The 26,869-nt window shown below is 39.4% G+C and overlaps 2 protein-coding genes across 3 annotated transcripts in view; both read left to right on the plus strand.

Moving 5' to 3' along the window:
* Positions 1-136: 136 nt before the first annotated feature.
* Positions 137-16,496, plus strand: mdh1ab (malate dehydrogenase 1Ab, NAD (soluble)). The gene is made up of 9 exons (XM_053510317.1): positions 137-240; positions 2,875-2,973; positions 3,307-3,403; positions 4,713-4,888; positions 9,727-9,849; positions 10,754-10,930; positions 12,755-12,868; positions 14,083-14,172; positions 15,866-16,496. Exons 1-9 carry the CDS (start codon positions 238-240, stop codon positions 15,986-15,988), a joined length of 1,002 nt encoding a protein of 333 aa, XP_053366292.1. The 5' UTR covers positions 137-237; the 3' UTR covers positions 15,989-16,496.
* A 4,800-nt stretch (positions 16,497-21,296) lies between these two features.
* Positions 21,297-26,869, plus strand: part of ugp2b (UDP-glucose pyrophosphorylase 2b) — a 33,003-nt gene continuing 27,430 nt past the window's right edge. The window contains exon 1 of one of the 2 annotated variants that reach the window (XM_053510511.1): positions 21,297-21,418. Coding sequence is in view for 1 of the 2 variants with exons in the window: in XM_053510510.1 (XP_053366485.1) it covers positions 22,253-22,283 (31 nt within the window). In the remaining variant the exon portion in view is untranslated. Of the gene's footprint in view, positions 21,419-21,938; positions 22,284-26,869 lie in introns of those variants that run through there. The other variant, XM_053510510.1, reaches the window with a different exon arrangement.

Raw genomic sequence — 26,869 nt, forward strand, 5'->3', positions numbered from 1 at the left:
TTAAAAAATAACATTAATATTTGCAAAAAAACTAATCGAAAATCTATATGGGAAATGTAGTTCAAATACAAAGTGTTCTGTTTCCTAACTGCGCACTGAGAACTACATCTCCCATAATGCATTCCTGGTGTACGTCATTACCCCGCCTCTTGACCGATCCCGGTATAAGAAATAGAGGTGACCTCCGAAACAAGTGGCAGAGCGACGCATTGTGTTTGCAGGACGAAATCTTACACTATGGTAGGGTTTTTAATCAGTTTGCATGTTTTATTGAGACATTTAAAGGGTGAGGGATTAGTAATGTCGATTTTAATGCTCTTTAATGATCAGAGTCGATTTTAATGCTCTTTTGTGATCAGAATGGTTTAACAGGAAGCTTCTGCTGCACTGCCTGGCCAAAAAAAAGGTCGTCATTTCATAAGTGTTAAATTATTGGCATTAATCAACAGAGATATATGAAATGACTGGAACTGGGTTAAGAATCACTTAAACCATTATTAAATCCTGGAATGACATGCTGAATAGTTCAATCACTGATAGGAATAATAATAATAATAATAATAATAAATGAATGGAGATGACTAAAACACATGGTGAAATTGCATGATAAAAAAAATAAATCAGCAGTAAAAAACCAGAGCTATGTTTAATGTTGAAAGTAAGAGTATTTCCATCTGCATAGGATGCACAGAATTTGGACTAAACAGATGTGTCCATCATAAAACCAATGGTTAGTGAGACTCATCAGAAAAAGCCTCAGTTTGCTAGAGAGCATAAAGATTGGAATTCAGAGCGATGGAAAAAGGTCATGTGATCCAGATCGACCCTATTCCAGAGTGATGTGTGTGTCAGGGTAAGAAGGTCAGCACATGGAGCGATGCACCCCTCATGCAGAGTGTCCACTGTACAAGCCTCTGGAGACAGCGTTATGATCTGGGGTTGCTTCAGTCGCTCAGGTCTAGACTGAACGTTATGTGGCAATAAAATGAAGTCAGCTGACGACCTGAACGTACCGAATGAACAGAGTATCACATCTGTGGATATTTTTTTCTTTTCTAATGGTGAAAGTGGTGGCTCAATTGGTTAAGGCTATGGGTTACTGATCGGAACCCCATCTGCTCCAGGGGTGCTGTATCCTGGTTTACCCTGGGTTCTGACGCCTGCTTCCTAACTGGGATATGTGAAAATGTCACTTCACCATGCTGTAAGGTACATGTGCCAAATAAATTAGAATCTTAAATCTTAATTGGTTTTGCCAAATTGCCCGTAGCGTGTGAATGAGCGTGTGTGTGCACATGCCCGGTAAGGGATTGGCACCCTGTTCAGGGTGTAACATACCTAAATCTCCTGGGATAGGTAGGCTCCAGGCCACCTGTGACCCTGTATAGAAGATGAGTGAGTGGTTCTGGGATCATGAGAAGTCAGTTGCTGCCCACATGAACTTAATACTGCATGTCAAAGCAGACTGAATAAGTGTGCAGCTTTAAAAAAAAAAAAAAAAAAAAAAATGTAACCCAGACAGTGCACAAATCTTCCTTGAATAGTGGCTTAAGGGCTTTTAAGGATTGTTTGGAGAACATTGTGTGCGATGTCTGTGAATTTGTATAGTCGGTAAACTTGCTGAGATCATCAGTCGAATTGAAATGTAATTTCAAGTAATTATGTGACACACCTGCTAACGTTATTTGTAGTCTGTTACTCCTTTTGTCACTGTTGTCTTTCCTGATTTTTTTTTTATAAAAAGGAAAGCTAGAAAATCAGGGCCGAATGATTAAAAAAAAAAAAAAAAAAGTGATTATTTTGCTACAATACACATATATTAAAGTTTAAACAATGATATTTAACTATTAAATATACCGTGTTGTATTGAGGGTAACACCACATTGACATGTTTAAGGGGATCTTTGCTAAAATGTATACATTATATTTAAAGAAACTTTGAGACAATACTTTAAATTATTGACAAACTATTGACATAAATTCCTGACTAAGCATATAATCATCAGTTTTATTTAGTTATTTGTTTGTTTGTTTGTTTGTTTTGAAGTAACTTTGCTCTTGTAGGTGTTAAATAATCAATGGATCTTCTGATAATTAAACATGTATTGTTGCTAGGTTTATTATTATTATTTATTATTATTATTTTTGTGGATGTTGAAGGTCAGTTGCCATGGATACAAACATGCGGCTGCTAATAAAATGAGGCTGTTAAGGAAAAGATTTTTATTTCTCTTCTGCTGTTACTTTTTTCGGTCACTAAGAATTTCAAAGTGTCTTGTATCACGTCCTTGCTTCTATTTATATAAGTTGACCTGATCATCCTTATGACCTCCGTCAGCTCACGTTAATGTGCAGCCTGACCTTTAGGGATTATTCTCTTTAATTCACATGTGACCTTGCTCTGATTTCCTTTTTTTCGCTTTGATACTCAAAAATTCTAAGCAAGTCAATTCATTTCAATTCAATTTTTTTATATAGTGCTTTTAATACTGCTCATAGTCGCACAACAGCTTTACAGAATTTACAGAAAATTTGGGAAATAAATATAAAATGTGTGAGAGAATTTGTTTAAATCGAAATGATCAGAGTGACCCTATTGATTTCAAACCAACTTCTTATTTGCTCTTACCACAGGGAGCACACCACCTGCAGGATCCTAAGGAAACTGATATTTACCCCAAACATATACATTTATTTAAGAAAATCATCATGTGTAATAGAATAAATCCCCCATCTCTAATCCTTAATGACGCCGTCTCTTGGCACTAGACCTGGATGAGGCCAGTGTGAAATCTTGATTTCCTTTTTCAAGACGCTACACTATATATTCAGCAGTCTGATTGATTTATTTTTGTTTGTTTTTCCCTCTCGCAGGCTGAGCCTATCCGAGTTCTGGTGACCGGCGCTGCTGGGCAGATCGCCTATTCCCTGCTGTTCGGCATTGCCAAGGGAGATGTGTTCGGCAAAGATCAGGTGAATGCGGAGCTGAGTTTGCACAACCAGATAGCGTATGGAAAGTGGCTGTGTTCCATTTTGCATTGAAAAAAACACTAATCCGTATGCTAACCACGAAACTGTAATAGTCTGACTGTTTCTGATTTGTATTTCTACAGTAGTACAGTACCACAGTGCTGCCTTAACCTGATGAGAAGTTTATAACTTGGTCTCTTCCTAAAATAATTATAATAGCTATTTACATATTTAAAAAAAATATATTTATAACAGTAAAAACGGCATAACTTTAACACTCAGACTTCTAAATGACTTCACTCTAATCCTCTTTGTCTGCTTTATTCCCGTTATCAGCCCATTTCCCTGGTGCTGCTGGACATCACTCCCATGCTGCCCGCGCTGGAGGGCGTGGTCATGGAGCTGCAGGATTGCGCGCTCCCACTTCTGAAGGGTAAACTATACTGTACACACGGCTGGACACACACACAAAAAACATCTTTTAGTCAATTTTAATATGCATTGAGAAGTTCAAATCAATTACCTTATGCTAAGATACAGTAACTCCCCGACTTACGAACATTTGAGTTACGAATTTCTGCAGATACGAACGGACCGCGGTTCTACAAACGTTCGTAGATGTGACCAAATCACAGCAGTAGCTCACATGCAATAAATAGAACCTGCAGTGCACCAGATACCAATATTTGCAATTATAAATTTATAAATTATAAATAAATGTATGAGTGAATGTTTCACTGAATCAGTCCTAATGGTAAAAAATCCTAATTTTGGAACATCCTCAACAAAACCGAGTTCACAGTCCAAGAAAGTGAAAACAACAAAAAATCGAGCGAAAACTGAGACAAAATAGCATCCAGGATTCCCCCCCGCGATTTAAAGGCAAAGTGATATTTGATGTGTGAGATTCAATTCCTTAGGTGCAATTACAGTTTTTGGGTAAAGGGAATAGTTTTAGTCAAGTGGATTGTTAAGCTTTATATTGTATATTCGTGTTAAAGCCGTATAAGACTTACTTTGTCGGACTTGAGAACAAATCCGACTTACGAACGTGATCCTGGAATGGAGCTTAGATTCAATTTAAATTAAAAGTAGACTAAATTAATGAAATTGTAACAAATGTTTTACCTCGACAGGCTTTTACATTTTGAAAATTGGTTTAACGACCTCAGCAGCGACCTCATTTCCCCTCTTGTCTGTTCCAACCACTCAGGGTTCAGCATCAGCAGTATACTGATCACCGGCCTGACCATCATCTGTCAAGTTCAAATTTTATTTGTCATGTACACAGTCATACACAGTACGATATGCAGTGAAATGCTTTTAAATCATCGTAACAAACAGAAAGCACTCTTCTGATACTGCACAGGTACAGGGACCGGCCTGAAAATGAGAGTCTTCAGGAAGCCTAGAGAACTGTTCCTTAAGACTACATTAAAAATACAAGAAAGTCTTGCTGAAGCAAAATAAAAAAATTACTTGTAATAAATTATATATACATTATTTACATAACAAAATCTGCTCAAATTACTCAAGACATGTACCGTACACATGGAGTGACTGGAAGTGGTGTGTAGTAAAATCACTTAGACTTGAAACGAGAAAAGTTGAGAATATGAATCAACACAGTCTTGTCTAGTTCGTTAAAGGTTTTTTACTGGCGTATTTGGACACGCCTAACAGCAGAATGTTGTGTGTGTGTGTGTGTGTGTGTGTGTGTGTGTGTGTGTGTGTGTGTGTAGAGGTCATCCCAACAGACAAAGAGGAAGTTGCGTTTAAGGACCTGGATGCTGCCATTCTGGTGGGCTCTATGCCCAGGAAGGAGGGAATGGAGAGGAAAGACCTGCTGAAGGCCAACGTGGCCATCTTTAAGTCTCAGGGCGCAGCGCTGGATAAGTACGCCAAGAAGACGGTCAAGGTGACTATACAGAATTCTGTCCGTCGCAGGGCACAAGCTTGCACACGCACACACACGCACACACTCACATACTACGGGCAATACCAGAGTACCCAGAGGCGCGAGGCTGCAGTGCTAATCACTACGCCATGGTCGATATGTCGTATGCATGAAAACTTGGATTTGCCCAAGTAAAAAGACCCCAGGATTGAGTTTCTAGTGTCCGCAGATCTCAGCACATTGTGCTCTGTCCTGTTCAAAATGCTTTCCTTAGAAGTTTGATATAAAAACAGCCACTGATCTCTAAGATAAACCTGGAATCGCTTTAATATTGGCTCGTTATGATGTCAGTCCTCTGATCTACCCAGACAGGAAGATTTGAACATGAACCGAGGGCCGAAACCTGTATGCAACAAGTTGGTCACAAGGGGGCGCTGCTGCATGTTTTGTACTGATCTGTAAATTTTGGTTAGTTCTTTACTTTACCATTAACGTATTATTGTGCAGTATTGTTATTTATAACAATATAATGAAATACATAGCAGTAATAGTTATTGTTATATTTATACCACTATTGTAGTAATTCATATTTTTTTTAAAAATGGACGCTATAATGTTTGGATTTAGCAGGTTTTTTTTTTTTTAAGTATAGTTTTATAGTATTTTTTGTATTTTTTTCCCCCTCATATTATGTTATTGTGTGTGTGGAATCCTGTTTTGAGATTTATTTATTTATTTATTGGGGGAGGGGGGCATGTGTGTAAGTAAAGGCACCCCAATGGTCTCAAATGTTTTAGCGCTAGATTGCTTTGTCTGATCAACACGAAGATACGTTTGCGAACAGGGGTCCGTTCTTCGTACGTCGCTAACTCAGTTAGCTGGATTTGATTGTTGTGGATTTGTCCTGATCTTGGATTGTTTCGTTCTTCGAAGCGCTTCTAGCATTTGTTGTCATAGCAACATATCCGTAAGCTTGAACCTGCTCGGGAGCAGGTTTATTTCATGTAAACAGGATTTAGCCTGCGCTCCTGGCGGGTTATGATTGGTTGAAATGGCGAGGTCACATCTGATTGGTTAAAGAGCACGACTGACTCACGTGGAAAAAGAAAAGTATATGCCCCCTGCCATGGACTCCCCCCCCACTCACACACACACACACACACACACACACACAATCGCTATCAAATATTATATATGAACATAAATTCATAGGTTTAGTATTATCAAATATGATATTACTATTATAATAAACCCTAGGCATGAGACAGCCGTCGAGACCATTAATACAAATTCTTGTATAATGTTTTTTTTGTAACATTTATTTTTCAGGGGTTTGTCATAAAAATATGCTAATAAATATTTATATATGTTAAAAATTAATCTTTTATAATGATGAATTGGACGAAAACTAATTTTATTATAAAATAAACAATATAAAAGTATACATAATATTTTTATTTTTTCATGTACGACATATTTATTTTCATATTGCTTATTTTATTTTATTGTCTCATGTAATTTGTAATTTGTAAACCATTAACCTATGAATTTATGTTCTAATATAATATTTGATAGCGATTATGTAGGGGGGGCAATCCATGGCAGGGGGGCATTTCAGCATATAACAGGTGTTACAAAAAAAAGTTGAGCCGCTCTTTTTCCATTTCGTCAACCAATCAAAGGGCTTGTGATCAGTGTTTCTACTGTCGATGCATATCGCCTTTTAAACCAACGCACGAGCGCGCAATAATCCTAGACAACTCAGTCCAGCTATACTAATCATCAACAACAGGTGAGCTCGAAGAACCAACTTAGCCAGATCGTAATTAGCACGATGATCTCATCTTAGATGTGTCCGTTCATCTCGGATGTGTCAAGCGACGTACGAAGAACGGACCCCAGGAAGTAATCTCATTCATTAGATGCATGTTGTTGTTGTTGTTGTTTTTTTACCAAATGTGAAACGTCAAACTCAAATAATATAACATTTTTTTATATACAGTGGAACCTCGGATTGCGAGTAATGCAAGTTTTCCGCAAGACAAGCAAAGATTTTTAATAAATGTTGACTTGGAATACGAACAAAGTCTTGGTTTACGAGTACCGAGTATCATGTATTGTTTTGACGCCAAGCGTCATGTGATCACAACCAAGGCAACGGGTTTTCTTTCTCTTGCCCTGCTGGGTCTTAGTGCGCGTCTCTTACACGTATAATCATCATCCGTGCATGCGTGTACTGTTTACTAGAACACTGTCACCACATGTTATTTTGTGTCTATATGCATGTGTGTACAGTGCTGTACTGTTTCTTATAACACGTATGTGCGCACATTTAAAGCAAAAGAAAGTCTCATTAGAGAGGTTAAAGATCCATTTTCTCTCTCCCTCTCTTTCAGTTTGTCGTTATGTGTGCGCGTGCATGTGTAATTTGACACAGCGCTCCATCACACACACACTCTCGCCTTTACCCCCCCCAACCCTCTCTCAACTTTGCACACACTCTGCTCTACACAGAAACACTACTCTTTTGCGATTCTTTTCAAAGGTAAAGTGCAGATTCATTTGTTTTATTTTTACTTTATATTTTCTATTTATTATTTTTATGTATTTTTTGGGGGGCTGTGGAACGAATAATTTGAGTTTACATTATTTCTTATAGGAAAATTTTTAAGGTTAATAAGGTTAAGGACCGTGATCAGTGAAGAGGTTTTAAAGTTGTGTAGTACAGGTAGTTCCCGACTTGCGAACATTTGAGTTATGAATTTCCGCAAATACAAAAGAACAGACTGCGGTTCTACTCCCGGTTCAATCACGGATGTAGCTCACGTGTATTACACAAAAAATAGACACTGCAGTGCACCAGATACCAGTATTTACAATTATATACAATATTTTCAGTGTGTGGGTGAATGTATGAAATGTCTAAAGTCTGGTATATTGTATGTATGTGTGGGTGTGGGGGTACGGGAGAAATGAGTTGGCCTTACTGGTTTCAATGAATCAGTCCGGGAGCACGATGATAGAAAATCATGTAAATCTGTCCTGATGGTGAATAATTCTAATTTCGGAAAATCCTCAACAGAGTTTACAGTCCAATACGGTGGAAAACAGCTCTAAGACAAAATGGCGTCCGGGATTCCTCTCACGATTTAAGGGCACAGAGACAACAAACACTGTGGCATTTGTTTGAGATTAGTTTCCTTAGGCGCGGTTACGCTTTTTGGCCACATGATGGCAGTATGGGGAAAGTGGACAGAGATTTAGACAAGTGGATTGGTATGCTTTACGTTGTATATTTGTAGTCATATAAGATTCATTTTGTCGGCCTTAAGAACTCGTTCAGAAGTCGGGGACTACCTGTATTTTGACTTGTAGGGGAGCAGATGATTTGAAAAGCTAGTTCATGGCTGTTTTTTCGCACTTACGTCTAAACAGCACTTAATTCTAAAACAAGTGCTGATCATTGAAGTGGTTTTAAAACTGTGGTTTTAGTGCTAAAACAAGTGTGTAGGTGTAATTAAGTACACTCGCGTATCTTATGACAAGCATGTGGAACAGCTTGTTTTTTTTAATTGTTCTTGGAATCGACACCCTCCACAAGGAGTGTAAGCCACAGAAGGTTCACTAAAAGAACGGGCTCTGGGTAATTGGAAAATAGACTGGAAGGAAAATGTGTTGTAGAAAAAAGGTACATAAGGTGCATAAACTTAAGAAGATTATCAAGCAAAGCAGAACTTCACAAACCTGGGAAAGCTTCACAAGGAGTGGAGTGAGGCTGAAGCCCCAGTGCACAGACGTCTTCAGGCAACAGGCTACTGGAGGAAGAATGGAAAGACACAGAATCCAGGTTGCTGGAAGTCCAGTGTGAAGTTTCCGCAGTCTGGGATAATCTGGGTGCCATATCATCTGTTGGTAATGCTGGACCGTGTCCAAGGTCAACACAGGCTTCTACCAGAATATTTAGAGAGTTTAATGCTTCAATCTGCTGATAAGCACGTCCACAATGCCAAAACTAACACTAACTGGTTTGCTGACGGTGATGTTACTGTGTTTGATTTGGCCAGACAACTCGCCTGACCTGAATGTCATAGAGAATTTGAGGACGATGAAACACCTGAGCCAACAATACAGATGAGCTAAAGGCTGCTATTAAAGCAACCTTGTTTTCAATAACGCCTCAGCAGTGCCACAGATTGATCCACAATAGGGCGCAGTGGCAAAAGCACTCACCCTATCATCCAGAGATCGCGGGTTTGATTCCCAGGTGATGCTGTAACCTCTCGCAGCCGGAGGTCTAGAGAGAGCTGATTGGCCGAGCTCTCTCAGAGGGGAGGGGTAAGAGGTACTTAGTGGCTGACGTCACGTGGTTCAGAAGGAAACATTTGCTAGTCTTCGGCCCTCCCGACTGAGTGGTAGTAGTAGCCTTAATGTGGGAGCCCCCTAGTGACGGGAAGGAATCGAACACGACTAAATTAGGGAGAAAATCTGGGGAAAAATTTTAATTTTCGTATAGTACATTGTTTTTCATGACTGATCTTAGGAAGTATCATTATATATTTGGATTTAGACCAAACTAATCTTCAGGTGTTACTTAATTTATTCTCAAACCTTTGAGTTTGTCTCGTTGTTACCAGGTGGAAATTTGTAAGCAGTGGGTAGTGTGAAGTCGTGCTCAGTGTTACTTCCAGACATTGCACACATGGTTAAGTGTAACAGCCAAGAAAGTGTACAGTACCACCCCTTAAGAAAAGTATTTTGTATTGTATTAAGTCCATGTCATTTGTGCTATAGAATTTTTTTTTAAAAAAAGCTGAAATTTCAACCTTTACATTGTTGTTTTTCATCATGTTTCTCTGTAGGTTCTTGTGGTGGGAAACCCAGCCAACACCAACTGCCTGATTGCGGCTAAATCAGCTCCGTCTATCCCCAAAGAGAACTTCTCCTGCCTGACTCGCCTGGACCATAACCGTGCCATGGCTCAGGTCCAAGCGCACGCACACACACACAAGCACAAAACATAAATAACACTAATCTACAGCATGTATGTTTTTATAGTTACTATTCATAGTATCTTCCTGTTTTAATTTAAGTCAGCCTGAGATAATCCAAAGCACTAATCCAGCATGAGTAACACTCTTTAACACCGTCATAAGATTATATACACCCACACACACACACAAGCTGCTTCATCATTACCTAAGTGGTTTGGTGCAAGTGAAACCGCGAGGAATGTCATAAAAGAATGAGAAAACTCGTCAGAGAGTTGAGGTAGAATTGATAAACGTTTGAATTATAAGCAATAAAAAACATGAGTGTGCACATTTATATGGAAATAATCGTGTCATTCCACCCACATACTGATTATTTTCATAATGTTTTTTACTTCCCCTGACATATTACAGTAGAATTAATCTGTTAAAGAACGCCACGTCAGACTTTACTTTCCGTTTATGGTCTAACGAGGTCGTGATAATCTGTCGCCGCAGCCATAAAGCCGTTCCATTTGATCTTTCCTTTTTTTTTTATCTATCTCGTTATGATAAGAAGATGCACGTTATCAAGAAAGCAGGAAAAAAAATGGTAGACCTTGGAAAACTTTAATAGTCTTACCAGTTTAGTCACCCTCGAGTGAGTTAATAGCAGCTGACGTGATCTCTGTTTACTTAGCGGGAGGGGATTAAAAAAAAATGACTGTAATTAAAGAGTCAGGGTTTTAGAGTCAAGTAAATATGATGGATATGGAGCTTTAACTAACAGCATTAGCTTTAATAGTTTAATTACATACATGTTTTTTTGTAAATATGGCGCTAATTAAATAAATTGAACGTAAACGCCAGCGCTTGATTTCGCTCATCCTAAGCTGCAGTTCACCCTGCTGTCCTATAGGTGGCAATACGCTGCGGTGTCCCGGCCAACAACGTGAAGAACGTGATCATTTGGGGGAACCACTCATCCACCCAGTACCCTGACGCGCACCACGGCAAGGTCAACGTGGGGGGCAAAGAGGTGACCGCGTACGACGCCGTCAAGGACGACAACTGGCTGAACGGAGACTTCATCTCTGTGAGTCTCACCCTTCACAATCAGCGCTTTAGGATCCACGTGTAGCCTCTTTGTTTGAGGGATTCGAACACGCTTGTTGATATGTAGTTGTTAACGTCATGCATTTAGACTTGAAGTCGTTACTGTAAGTACTAGATTGCCACGTGTGGCTCTTTCATTCATTCGTAAATGTTCAAAAGACTGGCTTACATAAATAAATAAATGAACATGCATAGAGTATAATGATGCATATGGTATAAAAATATAATAATATTATAAATATTTTTTGCTAGATAATCAGATCGATTGATGGCTTTAAAAAATTGAGCTATGAGAATAAAAAAAAGGAATTATCAAGCTTTTCTTATGAATTAATTAAAGAATTAAATTTGGTGTACAACTCTGAAAGACATAATTAGAAATGTTTCACGTCACGCCTTTGGACTACTCCAAGGAAACAAAAGTGCAACCTAATCAAAAGTAGGCGTGCTGCCAGGACGCGGAAGTGCGATTATTTTTAATTGTTTCCTTGTGTTTTTGAGACAAGCCTACAAATTTGTAGTTCACATTTCACTATTCACATTTTCTTTTGTTCAGAAAATGTGAAACAGGTTTTAGGGACACACCTCCACTTTTGTAGGCAAGTTTCCAAATGTACAAAAAAAATGGTTATACAAAAAGGTGTAAAGCAGGGGTAGATCAGTGCGTAATGCATTGGACGACCGATCGGGTTACTAAGCTGCCGCTGTTGGGCCCCTGAGCGAGGCCCTTAACCCTCAGCTGCTCAGATGTGGAATGAGATGAAAAGAATAACAGCAAGTCTCTCTGGATATGGATGTCTGGCAAATACCGTGAATGTGAATAGATTGAGTCCATTTGTTGGCTTTAAATAGCTGGAAAAAAAAAGAGATTATTATTAAGATGAATCTACAGTAGACATGGTAATGAGTTGCTGCACCAAGCAAAAGACTTCGACTGTCTCAGGGCTCGATGACGAGTGACAGTAAAATGTTGGAGCGTGATATCGACGCATGGTTCGGTGCAGCATCTCCGTTGGTGTGAAGATGGAGCCGAGCCAAAAGGCAAAGCTTTCAGTTTACTAGTCAATCTACATTCCATCCTACATTCACCTAATTTGGGTTGTGACAGAAAGTAAAAGAATACAAGCATATTTCAGCTGGGCTGTGCCTCGGAGACGGGACATCAGGAGGAAGCTTCTGCTCCTGCTTCGTGAAAGGTTACCTGAGGCTAACCTTATCAGCTGTATTCCAAGCACGTCCTGAGCGAGTGGAAGGAGGCCCTGGGGTAGACCGTGTATACGCCTGAGAGATGATGTCCGGAGACGAGCTAGAAAATGTTACTCGTGAGAGAGATGTCAGATGAGTGCCTGACGATGGACGTACGGGATATGGGACGCTCGTTAGGATCTAGGATATTTGTGTTGAACAAAATGAAGGAAGGGGGGAGACGAGTGCTGCACGATTAGATAAAAAAACAGATCACATTGCAATTATTTTGACATTTTAAAATGTGATATTAAACTAGTAAATGTGCTATTTTGATTGTTTTGCAACTTGTTCTACATAAATTCTAAACTGTTCATATTACGCACAATTATATTGCAGCCTTTCGTGATTAAATAATCGCACATTGTGATATCAGTTTTGATACAATTAATCGTGCGGCGCCAGCGGAAATGGTCGTCATTTGTTTACAATAAAAAAATATGCAAAGATAAAAGAAGAAAACTTTCGTTAATAATTTCTCATAATGGTTATGAAAAGTTCTTTAGCTTTTGTCCTTGATTGTAAACGCTCTCCCATCGTGTGTGTGTCTCTTCCTCAGACGGTTCAGCAGCGTGGAGCGGCGGTCATTAAAGCTCGCAAGCTCTCCAGCGCCATGTCTGCTGCCAAGGCCATCTGTGACCACATGAGGGACCTGTGGAGCGGCACTGCCGAGGTCTGCTACGTCTAACCCTGTCTGTTACATCACAGCGGAGACGTGTTTCACTGTTACTCAGTCGCAGGGTCTAGAGCTGTGCGATTTAACTCAAATTAACTTAAATCTTTTGTTTTTGAAGGGTCAGTTTTTAATTCAGAATTCATGTTTTTTTTTTTTTTTTTTTTTTAGGACCATTTTTATAAAACCTTAAAATGTTAAATTCCCTAAACTTGACTGTATAATATACTGTATATTGAAACCATATATGTACACGACAGTAGCTGCAGAAAATGTAACCCCTGTACATCTGCGAGTGGTTGGTGCAATACTGCCACCTACTGGTTTGGAGTATTGCGCACTAGATTGGCAGTGGTCCATTCATTCGTTTATCATCTGTCCTCCTTATGCTGTGTACATAATACACAGCATGGGGGGGCGGCGCCTATCCCAAGAGACTTTGGGGTACGAGGCAGGGTACACCCTGGACGGGGTACCAATCCAGCGCACACTTGCACACGCACACGAAACTAGCAATATGGAAACGCCAATTAACCTAAGCATGTCCTCGGAATGTGGGAGGAAACCCACAGGAAGAACTTCGCGCACAACGCTCCGGGGGGTGGGAATCGAACCCTCGACCCTGAAGAAGCTAGGCGACAGTGCTAACCGCTACGCTTCGCGCCACTCAAAGATAATACTGTAGATATGTATAAGAATTGACATTTACAAAATCAAACCAACACCACTGCACGTTAATGCATATTAGCTTTGTTTCGGTTATTTATTTATTTATTTATTTATTTATTTTTATATCTCACTAACTCACTAACTTTTGACTTGAATTCCTCATGAACAATGAAATCCACGGTACACGGTTCGCTATATTCTCCTGTGCACGTTCATTCGCTGTGACACGCTCACCTGCTCCACCCGCTCTCACCATACTGGATGTTTAAAAACGTGTTAAATGCTTTATACATTATTACCTGCTATATATAGAGAGCAAGACCTATTGTGTTCCCTAATCTAGTGTTTCATGTGTGACTTGTCCTCCTGCATTTTCACTATTATTGTCTCGTCTTTGTGTAGTCAGTGTTTTCTGACGCGTTATTAGAATTATTCCACCATGCTGAGTTGAACAGGTTTCAATCTCATTTCCAGATGAACCTGAATGTTAATGTTTTTTGTTTTTTTTCCCCTGAATTTTCACACTTTGTGTTTGTATTATATAGGGCGAGTTTGTCTCCATGGGCGTGTACTCGACCGGAAACTCCTACGGCGTTCCTGATGATCTTATCTATTCATTCCCCGTCACCATCAAGGTAAGAGAGAGAGAGAGAGAGAGAGAGAACTGTATACAGATGATAAAAGGTTAAAGATAAAGTTTTCACATCTTCATTTTTGATTGTCCAGCGTTCGTTTAAGCTAATAAAAGAAATGACACTAAAATTACATTGAGGTTCTTTACACCACAGAGAGAAACCAGAGTGTGTTATTCTACGTGCACAGTAACAGATTAGAGTTAAATTAGTTTCTATAGTGCAAAAGTCTTGAGCCTCCCATCAATTTATCTTATTTTTATTCCAAAGAGTTCCTTGTACTTCCTTGTATTTTTAAAGTAGTCTTGAGGAACAGTTCTCCAGGCTTCCTGAAGGCTCTCATTTTTAGTCCGGTCCCTGTACCTGAGCAGCTTCAGAGGAATGTTTTTTGTTTGTTAAGCCACACAGTGATCTATGAATTATTCAAGCTTTAAAACATCTAGCTTAAGGCATAACCCAGTGCAGATGATGACAGATGATCAGGCCGGTGATTAGTATAGTGGTGATGCTGAATGCTGAGTGGTTGGAACAGACGAAAGGGGAAACGAGGTCGCTGCTGAGGCTGTTCAATAAACAGCCATTTTTTAAACTGTATTTTTAGGCACTTTGCGGCCTGTCGCAGTAAAACGATTGTTCCCATTTCTTTAAAAAAGTCCCCTAATTCTGGGTTCTGCTTTATGATGGTTGGAGCTACACATGCTGCTCCTGTGCTTCCAGTGATCCAGACCCCATCTGCCCTCTGCACCTGCTGACTCGTCCCTGTGCTGAACTGGACTTCATGTTAATTTAAGAAAACTTCTGTTGAGTCTGGTTCCCCTCAAGGTTTCTTCCTATTGCCATCTCAGAAAGTTTTTCCTTGCCAAAAACCAAAAACAAAGCTCAGTGGATAAGGCATTGGACTACGGTTCCCAGGTTCAAACCCAACAACCACCAAGTTGCCTCTGTTGGGCCCTTGAGCAAGGCCCTTAACCCTCAACTGCTCAGATGTGTAATGAGATTTTTTTTTTTTTTTAAAGTAAGTCGCTCTGGATAAGAGCGTCTGCCAAATGCCTAAATGTAAATGTATCTGAGCTTCCAATAATGACCCCAACTCCATCAACTGTTGTATTAAATTTCCAACTTCAGATCAATTTCTGCTATCCGTTATAATCCAAATGAGGATGGGTTCCTTGTTGTTGAGTCTGGTTCCTCTTGAGGTTTCTTCCTATTGTTTCCATCTCAGGGAGGTTTTCCTCGCCACCGTCACCCTCGGCTTGCTCATCAGGGACAATCCGATCATACCGATTTATACACATTTTCTCACATTTCATATACGATTGCATAATTTCCTTTTGATCCTGTAAAGCTGCTTTGCGATAACGCCCATTGTTAAAAGCGCTATATATGTAAAATTAAGTGAAATACTCAAACTCAGATCCTCGGCTCAGATCCAAATCAACAACCTCGAACCTTAGCCGCCTGAGCCACCACTCCCCTGTGAGACAAGATCTATACAGATTAGCTCTGACAGTGAATTGACCAACAGAATACAAGCGATAGATCAGCTTGATGGATTTTTCAGATACGCATGTGGTTCAAAATTTTAAGTCGCCGCTCTTTAACGTTGGACTGAAAGAAAAACCTTAAAGCCCAGACCCTTTTATATCAGTTTAGATATCGGACGAACCTGAATCCTGAAGGTCTTCCTCTCTTGCAGGGTAAAACCTGGAAGATCGTCGAGGGTCTGTCCATCGACGACTTCTCCAGAGCCAAGATGGACGCCACGGCAGCCGAGCTGGTCGAGGAGCGAGACACCGCCACCTCCTTCCTCGGCGTGTGACTGACTCGAGCCCAGAACACACACCTCCGCCCAGACGCACGTCTGTGAAACCCCCCAAAAAGCACTCCATTGTTGTCTCTCTTTCATCTTTTTTTCTTTCAAAAATACATCTGTAGAAATTCTTTAGATCACATATAGGCACAGGAATGTGTGTATGTATGTTGTAACATAGGAACCTGTAGGTTCTAGGTGTCTAGAATTCAGGTCGTGTTTTAATTCGGTGCCTGTTGCTGTCGCTCTTATATTTGAGAATTTGCACAAATAAGTCGGTCAGGGTGAGAAAGTAGCCATGAAGTCTGATAGGTCACATAGACAGTACAGTATATTAAGGTCAATAAGCTCTCTCTCTGTCTTGCGCGCTGTATGTGTATGTTCTTGTCAAGCCTCCAAAAAAAACTTGGTTTGTTAAAGTACATCACCAGTTAAACATGAAATTTCCCATGATGCATGGGTGTCAAATTACTGTACCAGACAGATGTTCAATAAACAAGTAAAAAATTGATGTCAACTGATTTGGTTTTGTCTCATTGCTCTGGTTGTGGGTGTGTTTTTATATAAAACCTTTATTACTTGTGTTAATGTTTCGCCAGTTTAATTCAGTAAGTTCGACTTATCAGTCATGCAAACCAAAAGTGTGCAACCTCAAAATATACAACGTTTATTATTAAATGTGTAGAGTTTTTCTTTTTTGTGTGTATTTATTGCCTGTAAGTTCAAACGGACTTTCATAATTTCCACGCCAAGCGCTTTCTACCGTATATAGAGGATATTTCAAAGCTGTGTTTTTTTTTTTTTTTTAAGACTAATGTTAACTATGGTAAGACCTCCAGTCAAATTCATACCCCAAGGGCAATTTGTAAACACCAGTTAACCTAATCGTCATGTCTTTCGACGATGGGGGAAAAAAAATGAGATCCCAGAGAAAAAACACAAAGCACGGGGAGAACAAACTCCATACGCGAGAATCGAACCCGGACCCTGAACAGTGCTAACCACCAAGCCACTGGGGCCGCCTAATAAAGATCACATAATGTATAAGATCTAGGAAGATTAAGTGAATAGGAATTAGAACTTAGAACAATAAATATAAAAATCACCGTAAACATTTAGAGTTTTTAAAAAGGTCCGACCTATTGTAAGGTGACACTTGAAAGGAGTTCATTAGGAAAGAAACTGATGCTATGTCGAAAATATTAAAGCTATTAAACTTACACTCAGTGGCCCCTTAGGTAATTAGTTAGACCTGTTCAATGCTAATATTTAACCAGCCAATCACATGGGAGCACCTGTGAGAATTTATGAATGTAGACAAGGTCAAGACAATCTGCTGGTGCCAGACAGGATGATCAATTGTAATTGCTGATCTACTGGGATTTTTACACATCACCCCTCTTTAGGTTTTACAGAGAATGGTCTAAAAAAGAGATCATTTCCAGTAAGCAGCATCGATCTAGGAGAAAATGCCTTGTTCGGGTCAAAGAAGAATGGCCAGACTGGTTCAAGCTGATAGAAAGGTAACAATAGATCAAAGAACATCTTTGAACACACAACACAAAGTCGAACTTTGGAAAGATAATGATGATGAGGTCTGATGAGTCTCATTTCTGCTATTCGGATGGTAGAGTCATAATTTAAATATGAAACTACATGAAAGCATGGATCTATTCGCCCCTTCATACCAACTGAGCATGCTTTATATGCCACATCTTACCTGAGTATTGTTGCAGATGGTGTCCATCCCTATATAAGCACAGGATACCACACATATCCTTCACGAGAGCGAAAATGATCTCAAATTTGTTTCTTTATCATGCCATTGAGGTTACTGTATTCAAACGCGCTCCGTACTCACCAGATCTCAAACCTTTGGGATGTGGTGGAAGGGAAGACTTGCATCATGGATGCCGAGTTTGGCCAGTAGCTCAGCACAACTGTGTCGTATTGCATTCTGGAATTTTAAGTTGAACAGAATCAGCATCTCTTACTGTGAATTTGTTTCAAATTTCTCACTCACTCATCATTACCTAATCATTACACCATTACTTAATCCTGTATTCAGGATATCCCAGGAGGCTTAGGGCACGAGGCAGGTACACCCTGGACAGGGTGCCAATCCATCGCAGGGCACACACACATACACACACTCACACACTCTGGGCAATTTGAGAACATCAATTAACCTAACCTACATGTCTTTGGACTGTGGGAGAAAAACGGAGTACCCAGAGGAAACCCACCAAGCACGGGGGGAACATGCAAACTCCATGCACACCGAATCGAACCCGGACCCTGGAGGTGCAAGGCGACAGTGCTAACCACTACACTACCTTTCAAATTTCTTCTACTATTAAATACCATCAGAGTCTGTATTTAAGTGGGTATGTCTTCTGTTCTTCCCATTGCCCTGGTTCGGCCAGCGGAATGAATAATTGTGGTTGTAATCGTGGTTACCATTCAATGTGGTTGACGAGAAAGTCACTTGAGCTTCAGTGGAGGTGACGTGAGTGGTAAATGATCAGGTCAAACTGGAGCTCCCACCACTACCAGTCGAACTGGAAAAAAAAAAAAAACAGTCAGAACTGCACAGACCAGTCAAATTACATTGCAATTGCAATATCATTCTGTGACATCATCATAGGCAGCACTCTGGTTTAGTAGTTAGCTCTGTCGCATTTAGGGTCCGGGTTACGAGTCTCGCCTCAGGGTCTGTGTGCAAGGAGTTGGCATGTTCGCCCTGTGCTTGGTGGGTTTTCTCCAGTTTCTTCCCACAGACCAAAGACATGCAGGTTAGGCTTATTGGTGTTCCCGTAGTGTACCCGTAGGCGGTCCCACCACAGTTGGAAAAACTGTATTCACCATTGACCTTCATGGGCCCTAGTTGAACAACAGAGGTTTCTAGATGGTTGGATGGATGGATGGAGATCAGAATACCACAATACCACAATTTTTTTTTTTTTTTGGGGGGTGATGTCAGTTAGCCTAATTTGCTTGTGTTTGGACTGTTCAATTCAATTCAATTCAATTTTATTTATATAGCGGTTTTAACAATGGTCATTGTCTTAAAGCAGCTTCACAAAAATAAAAGTTTTTTTTTTTTTAAAGAAAGTATTTGGAAGTGTGTATGTATGAGAAAAATTTGTCTAGATAATAATGAGATGAATGAATGATCAATGAAATGTTTCCGATGAGCAAGCCAAGGATGATGGCGACAGTGGCAAGGAAAAACTCCCTGAGATGGCAATAGGGAGAAACCTTGAGGGGAACCAGACTCAACAGAAGTTTTCTTAAATTAACATTAAGTTCAGTTCAGCACAGGGACGAGTCAGTAGGTGCAGAGGGCAGATGGGGTCTGGATCACTGGAAGCACAGGAGCAGCATGTGTAGCTCCAACCATCATAAAGCAGAATCCAGCTGGAGCTGGTCCTTCTCTGGATGCCTCAGGATCCTCACAGGGTTGGCCTTTGTCTACTGAAGCTGGCACAATCTCCTCCAGATGCCTCGGGATGGGTAGAAAAATACAGAACAGATGTAGAGAATTAGCGTAGTTGCCATTCAGGATAGATGTACTGGAGTATGAAGTTATGGGATGAGTTACGCGTATGCCAGATTAAAGAGATGCGTCTTGAGTCTACTTTTAAACTGGGAAACTGTGTCTGAGCCCCGAACACTGTCTGAAAGGCTATTCCAAAGCTTTGGAGCTAAATCCAAAAAGCCCTATCCCCTTTTGTAGATTTTGAAATTCTGGGAATTACAAGAAGTCCAGAGTTTTGTGATCTTAAGAAGCGTGGTGGATTATAGCGTATCAAAAGACTGGTTAGGTATGTGGGAGCTAAACCATTTAAAGCCTTGTATGTAAGTAATACTATGAATGAATTCTAAACTGAACAGGTAGCCAGTGCAGGAATGATAATCTTGGGGTTATATGATCATATTTTCTGGATCTAGTGAGAACCCTGGCGGCTGCATTTTGGACTAACTGAAGCTTGTTTATTGAGGATGCAGGACAACCACCTAGTAATGCATTACAATAGTCCAGTCTGGAGGTCATGAATGCATGAACTAGCTTTTCTGCATCAGATATGGATAAGATGCTCCTAAGTTTGGCAATATTTCTAAGATAAAAAAAGGCTGTTTTTGTGATATTGGAAATATGATTTTCAAAAGACAAGTTACTGTCTAATATTACACCCAGGTCTTTTACTGTTGAGCTGGTAGTAACAGTACATCCTTCTTAACGCAGGCTGAATTGTGAAAGCTGTTGTGTGTTGGTTTTTGGGCCGATGAGTAATATCTCTGTCTTATCTGAATTTAGTAAAAGAAAGTTATTGGTCATCCAATCTTTTATGTCCTGGACAAACTCGGTTAGTCTAGACAACTTAGGTATTTCGTCTGGTTTTGTTGAGATATATAATTGGGTATCATTAGCATAACAATGGAAACTTATTCTATGTCTTCTAATGATGTTACCCAAGGGAAGCATGTATATTGAGAACAGAAGTGGTCCTAAAACTGACCCTTGTGGGACCCCATATTTCACTAGATGGTTCTCCATTTAGATCTACAAAATGGTATCAATCAGACAGGTATGATCTAAACCATTTTAATGCCTGTCCCTGAATACCTATGTGATTTTGTAAGCGATCTATGAGAATATTATGATCTATAGTGTCGAATGCAGCACTAAGATCAAGCAAGACTAGTATTGAGATGCAGCCTTGGTCCAAAGCTAAAAACAAGTCGTTTGGAATCTTAACTGGTGCAGTTTCTGTATTATGATGGGGCCTGGAACCTGATTGAAATTCTTCAAAGATGTTGTTTTCCTGTAAGAATGTGCATATTTGAGCTGATACTACTTTTTCTAATAAAAATATTCCGTGATATAAACGGAGGGTTTAAAATCGGTCTGTAATTTGTTATTTCATTCGCGTCTAAAATAGGTTTTTGAAGAAGCGGCTTAATAACTGCCAATTAAGCTGTGGAAGAAACCAGAGTACCCGGACTAAGCCACCAAGCACGGAGAGAAGAGAACATGCAGCCTCTATGGTGGGAATCGAACCCTTCACCGTGGTGGTGCAAGGTGACAGTATGGTGGACTGTTTTATTTATTTACTCTGTTTGCACCACAATGTGGCACCATCACTATCATGAAGCACTTCATCATCATCATCATCATCATCACTGGTGATGGATTCCTAAATATTATGATTTGTACATTATTAGTGCCCTACAAAGCCAGCACGCTCTGTAGTGCACATGTGGAGGCGACAGGAAGTAATTTGGGATTCGGCCACAACCACTTCCGCGGTCGCGCGCACCCTGATTCGCGAGTCTGCATCATCTGTAGGATGCGCGTGCGTGTCTGACTGACTGACTAACATTATTAGCATTCCTGCTCGAAGACTCGGGATTTCTGTGTTCAATTCATCAAAAGTAAGGGAAAAAACATCACTTATGATTGCGTTTGTGGAGTGATTATATTGCTCGTGGTGATGTTTCATTAATGATCGATGCGTTTCCGCTTCAGGTGATAATTCTTATTTTAAAAGGTCACCTGAATGTTTTTCGGTGTCGTAATTAAGGTTATGGTTGGACTCTTCTGTTTGCTGATTAACGGTGTTAGATAAAAGATAATTAGTAGTGTGACCTTGATTCATTCTAGGTTATCGTCGCGGAAACTGTGATCTCTGTTGAAATACACACAGTAAAGTACGTGTCATTTGAAGAATGTAGGCGTGGCCAAAACCAACCAGGAAAGGAAAGCTGATAAATGATTGGATGTTACGCATATGACGCAGGTCGCGTTCCAAAAGGGTACGTGCGTTGTGAGTAGGTCACTATGGCGTCAGTGTCAAGCCCATGCGTGGTAGTGCGCGCGGATAGGGAGGGAGTTGGGTAATTGGGACGGAGCCGGGGTTCCTAGGGGAGAAAGTGAGGGATAATTACAGCTGGCTCAGCTTGTGCACACACACACTCACACTACTGACGAATAGAGACCAGGAGAACTCACCTCCTGGTGGTTTAGCAGTTTTAAAAGTTTTATTATTATTAAAAATAATAACTCAGACTAAATTGGGAGGAGGAGACACGGCAGAGGCATGTGTTTAAAGGGTTTAAAAGCTCACTGTTTCAGACTTTTAATGAGAATGCCTCTCACATCCTGACCAAACAACAAGAAGAAGGAAAAAAAACTAATAAAACAAGGAATTAGCAGATTTATTACAAAACAAGAACCTGCACAAGGAGATCAAACAAGACAGATTATCAATGAATGAAAAAATGTGTCTTTATGTAGAAGGTAAGTAACCTGTCATTAAATTACATTACATTAAATTTCATCATAGCTTCATTACTTCTTATGATGAGTGTGAATCACACACACGGTATGTTCTTCTGTAAAAGCGTCCGATTCTGGGATTTCAAATCTCGCTTTCAGGCATGATTAGACAAAAAAATATATATATAGTTAGTGGTAGCGTTGTGCCTTTTATAATAATTTTATTTTAAACTAGCATAACTACACGTCATTGTCGGAAAAAATAACTTGTAGAAATAGTTAAAAAGGTTGATGCTAAAAATAAGATGATCAGGTGATGATAACATTTCAGATTGAAGCCCACGTTTATGTTGGCCCTCAACAGAGATGAACCCTGTAATCTTTTTTAAAACTGTGATTTCACAAAATGTTATTATATTGTATTGATTTCCACTGGATTGGTGACGAAATATTAGGAAATTGTACAAAACAAATCTACCGTCATTTCATCGTATTACAATCACAGCGAAAGAGCGGATATTAAGAAGTTTACGTTTTACGCCTTGTTTGCAAATCACAGATGAGAAATTGAAAAAGATGAAGCGGGATCAAATAAAGATGAAGTTTTGCCTAAATGACCGACTCCAGAGCAGTAAAATTCACTTACACAACTTGATGAACCAATCCTTGTAAAAATATTACGTTTAGATTGAGCACAAAATTTATTTATAAGTAGATTATTAAATCTGGCACATAACTGTTCATAACATCGCTTTTACTTAACTTTTTGATTTGCAGGTTAAACGTCAGGAACATATCTAAATAATGCAAACATTTCATTCGATTCTGTTAGGAGAGTTTTTTACGTGATGCTGTGACAAAATCTGTCTGAAGAGATTTAGGTTCTTCCAATATATGAAATGTAAAAAAAATAAATAAAAATCACTGAAAGAGCAAGTTCTGAGCAGTACAGACAAAAAAAGTTTTTGGTATTTATATACTGTACAGTAGATGTATTTTGCGTGGATACAGTCTTAATTAAAAGTTTGACCCCTCCATTTCTGTGCTTCTAATTAGTAGTCCGATTTGATAAGGCAAAATTTTTTTTTTATAAAACTTTTTACAATTGATCTATTTATCTATATATCTATTAAATAAAAAAGGAAAAAAACATCTGAAAATAATCCCACCCTTATGTCTATTTCAGTCTTAAGTTTACTTCCCTTCTAATTCTTTATGCTTTCACAGTTTAAAAGTAGACGAAAAATTTGCATGTTTCCCTCTCGTGCTTGCTGGGTTTCCTCCGGTTTCCTCCCACAGTCCAATGACATGCAGATTAGACTGATTAACGTTCCCAAATTGTCTCGTACTGAGTGTACCTCAGGGTCGTACCCCACTTTGTGCCCTAAGTCTCCTGTAAAAGGCTCCCCTGTGACCCTTTACTCAGCATAGAGCGGTGTAGAAAGTGAGGGAGTGAATGTAAGGGTTAAATTCTTGGCAGGGATGAAACCTGGGCTTTTTTATGACAGAATGAAACATTATCTTATAAGATAAGACATTTCACAAGACTTTATGATCCGTTTAGTATCCATGTGATCCTGAGAGAAAAGTACAGCGAGGTGACGGATTGATTGATTGATGGATTGATTGATGTATATCTGTGTGGAAAATTACTCGGGTGTCCGAAAGAATTTCGAACCGTTGGACGGATCTTATAATACTCGCTCATAGTGCTTTACTATGAAGAATTTGTTTTTTGTTTTGCTAAGGATGTTTTTTGTTTTTAACTAGAAGGCTAACAAAAAAAAGTTCTAAAACTCTTATCATTTGTCATTGAACTAAAATGTTTTGGTATGAAATGAACTGAAGGAAAAATAAAATACTTGTTAGTGTCAATATTATGGATGTGTAATTTTACAATAATAATAATAATAATAATAATAATGAACTTATTTTAGAAGTGTGTTGTGACTTAGGAAAGGAAAATTCCGAGGAAATATTTATCTCACATTCTTTGGAAGGAGTCTCCAGTCCTAGCGCTGAAATAAGCGGGAATGTCTGTCTCTAGCTGCTGGGATTTGTGTAAAAATAAAAACATAGTTGTTAAACACAAAAAAAAGAAAAAAGAAAAATGTATGTACTGAGGAATAAATCAGTCTCGCTCATGCTGTTATTGGAGCTTCAATTAGTGGGAAAAGTAACATCACAGTACTGTCCTTCACGTGGGGCGTTCAAGTCAAACCGGGACTTTATGGTGAATGAAGATGTAAATCCGATTGACTCTCTCTCTTTCTCCAAGCCATTTCTACATATTTGGGATATTTAAGGAGTTCCTGGGAGGCCGGCGTTTCAGATGTGCAGAGAGAACGTTTTACATTCAGAGTTTTAAAACACATCACTATAGCTGGAGTGTTTTTTTTCTTCTTCTTTTTTTATGAACACAGTCTGAATGAATAAATGTACAGTGTAGATCGAGTGCAGCTCTGTGACCTTAACGCAGAAATACAGAGGATTCTTTATGATGTACGTGTGTGTGTGTTTTTTCCATAAAGCTTATGCTTTGAATGGCAGTGCAGGCCACAGTGAAGACTAGAAGACTTGTTGGAGTGTTAGAGCTGTTTAACAAATTCATAAATACTGTACAACAGCTTTAAATAAATCTCTCTCTCTCTCTGTCTGTTTTCTGCTGTTTCAGAAAGCGTCAGATTTTTTTCTCTCCTGTGAGTGTAAAGCGCCTGGTTTGTTGTGTTTTATTCACAGCACGTGTAGTAGTTTAATAAAGATGTAACGGTCAGACGATACGGATCGATGCCTGGATATGGAAACTATATCACAGCGACAGAACTGATATCCATTACGTTTGATTTGCATCCGGTGTCTAGACGCAGTACGGTGCTTCAACTGTTTGTGAATGTTTGATCGTTTGACCCGAACTCTCACGCTTAAAAGATTTTTAATTTTTTTTCATAATTTCTGTCATAATAAATAAATAAACAATAAATCCAGACTCCGAGCAAAAGGTAAATTAGAGATGATTAAACCGCAGCCTCGACTTTATGAACCACACTCGTCTCTCCTGAGACTAAACACGGCTAAAATTAAACTAATATATGTGTGTGTGTGTGGGTGTAAATGTTTTTCCCTGTACAGAGAATCCTCTCTATTGAGCTTAAAGTGTGTGTGGAGACGTGTGTGAGAGACGCTGTGTCCTTCGTTTGTTTCTTCCCTTTCATACTGTCACTTTTTTCTTTCTTTCCTTTCGTCCTTCCCTTCATTTTTTTCCCTCCTTTCTTCATTTCTTTCATCTTTTATCGCTTCTGTCCTTCCTCTTTACACTTCCTATTCTTCCCTTTCCTTAATAATTGTCCTCTTTTTCTTCATTTCATTTAGTTTTTGCCCTTTTTTCCCTTTCTTTTCTGCCTTTCATTCATTTGTTCATTTTATTCTTTCACTTCCTTCCTTTCTTCCTTCCCCATTTTCATGTTTCATTTTCTTTTTCTTCCTTTACTTCTTTTCTTCCTTTTCTGTCTTCCTATCTTAAAAAAATATTTTCTTTTCTTTTTTGCTTCTCTCATTCATATTCTTCTCCTCTCTCCTTTATTTTCTTTCTCCTTTTTGTTCTCTCCTTTAATTATTTTTTTTTTTCCATTTTCATCTCCTTCATTAGTTTCATCAGTTTCATTCCCCTTCTGCCTTTCTTTATCTTCCTTTACTTGCTTCCCACCTTTTCCTTCTCTCTTTCTTCTTTCTGTCGTTTGCTTTCTTTCTGTCTCTGACACTCCTGTGTTTCTGTTACGTCACTGAATCTTTTATAGTGAGCCTGATAAACAGGATTTTAATCTCGTAGTAGTGATCACACACACACACACACACACACACACACACTACACACACACACAGGTCAGGTGACAGTCCGCTTCTTCAACGCGGCTCCAGTGCCTTTAGATCTTTGTGTCAGATGTTCCTCTGATACCCTGAAGTGTAATTACAAGTGTTTCAAGAGTGTCAAAGACTTTTATTGATAATTACATGAAGTTCATGCAGAGCGTCAGTATTGAGAAGGCGGGTGAACAAACGAAAACACAAACTCTGACGGACTCCAAGCACTGATTACGCAATGTGGGCCAGAAGTTGATTGACAGCACACCGCGGTTAAATACAGTTGTCTTGAAAAAGATAATAACTCAATGTAATTATCAGTAAAAGTCTTTGACACTTTGGCGTCCGAGTGGCGCACTGGTAAAGTGCTCGTCCTATCATCCGTTGATCGTAAGTTCGAATCCCGGGTGATGCTGTAACCTCTCGCAGCCGGAGGTCTGGATGGAGCTGATTGGCCGCTCCAATGGTGTGTAAGCGAGCAGTTCAAAAAGATGCAGTCTACTATGAGTGGTAGTAGTAGCCTTAATGTGGTGCCCCCTAGTGACGGGGAGGAATTGGACTGATGAGAAAATCAGGGAAAAATCCCCACAAAAAAAGTCTTTGACACTCATAAAACACTTGTAATTACGCTTCAAAGGCCTTCAAACACACTGAAAATGTGAAAATGAGGAATGTAGATCTTCTTTCTATAAGTGCCGTTCAAATCAAACCGGGACATAGATAGTGTAGAACACCGCTGTTTTTTTATT

This window comes from Clarias gariepinus, chromosome 13 (assembly GCF_024256425.1).
Source record: "Clarias gariepinus isolate MV-2021 ecotype Netherlands chromosome 13, CGAR_prim_01v2, whole genome shotgun sequence".
Taxonomy (NCBI): Eukaryota; Metazoa; Chordata; class Actinopteri; order Siluriformes; family Clariidae; genus Clarias; species Clarias gariepinus.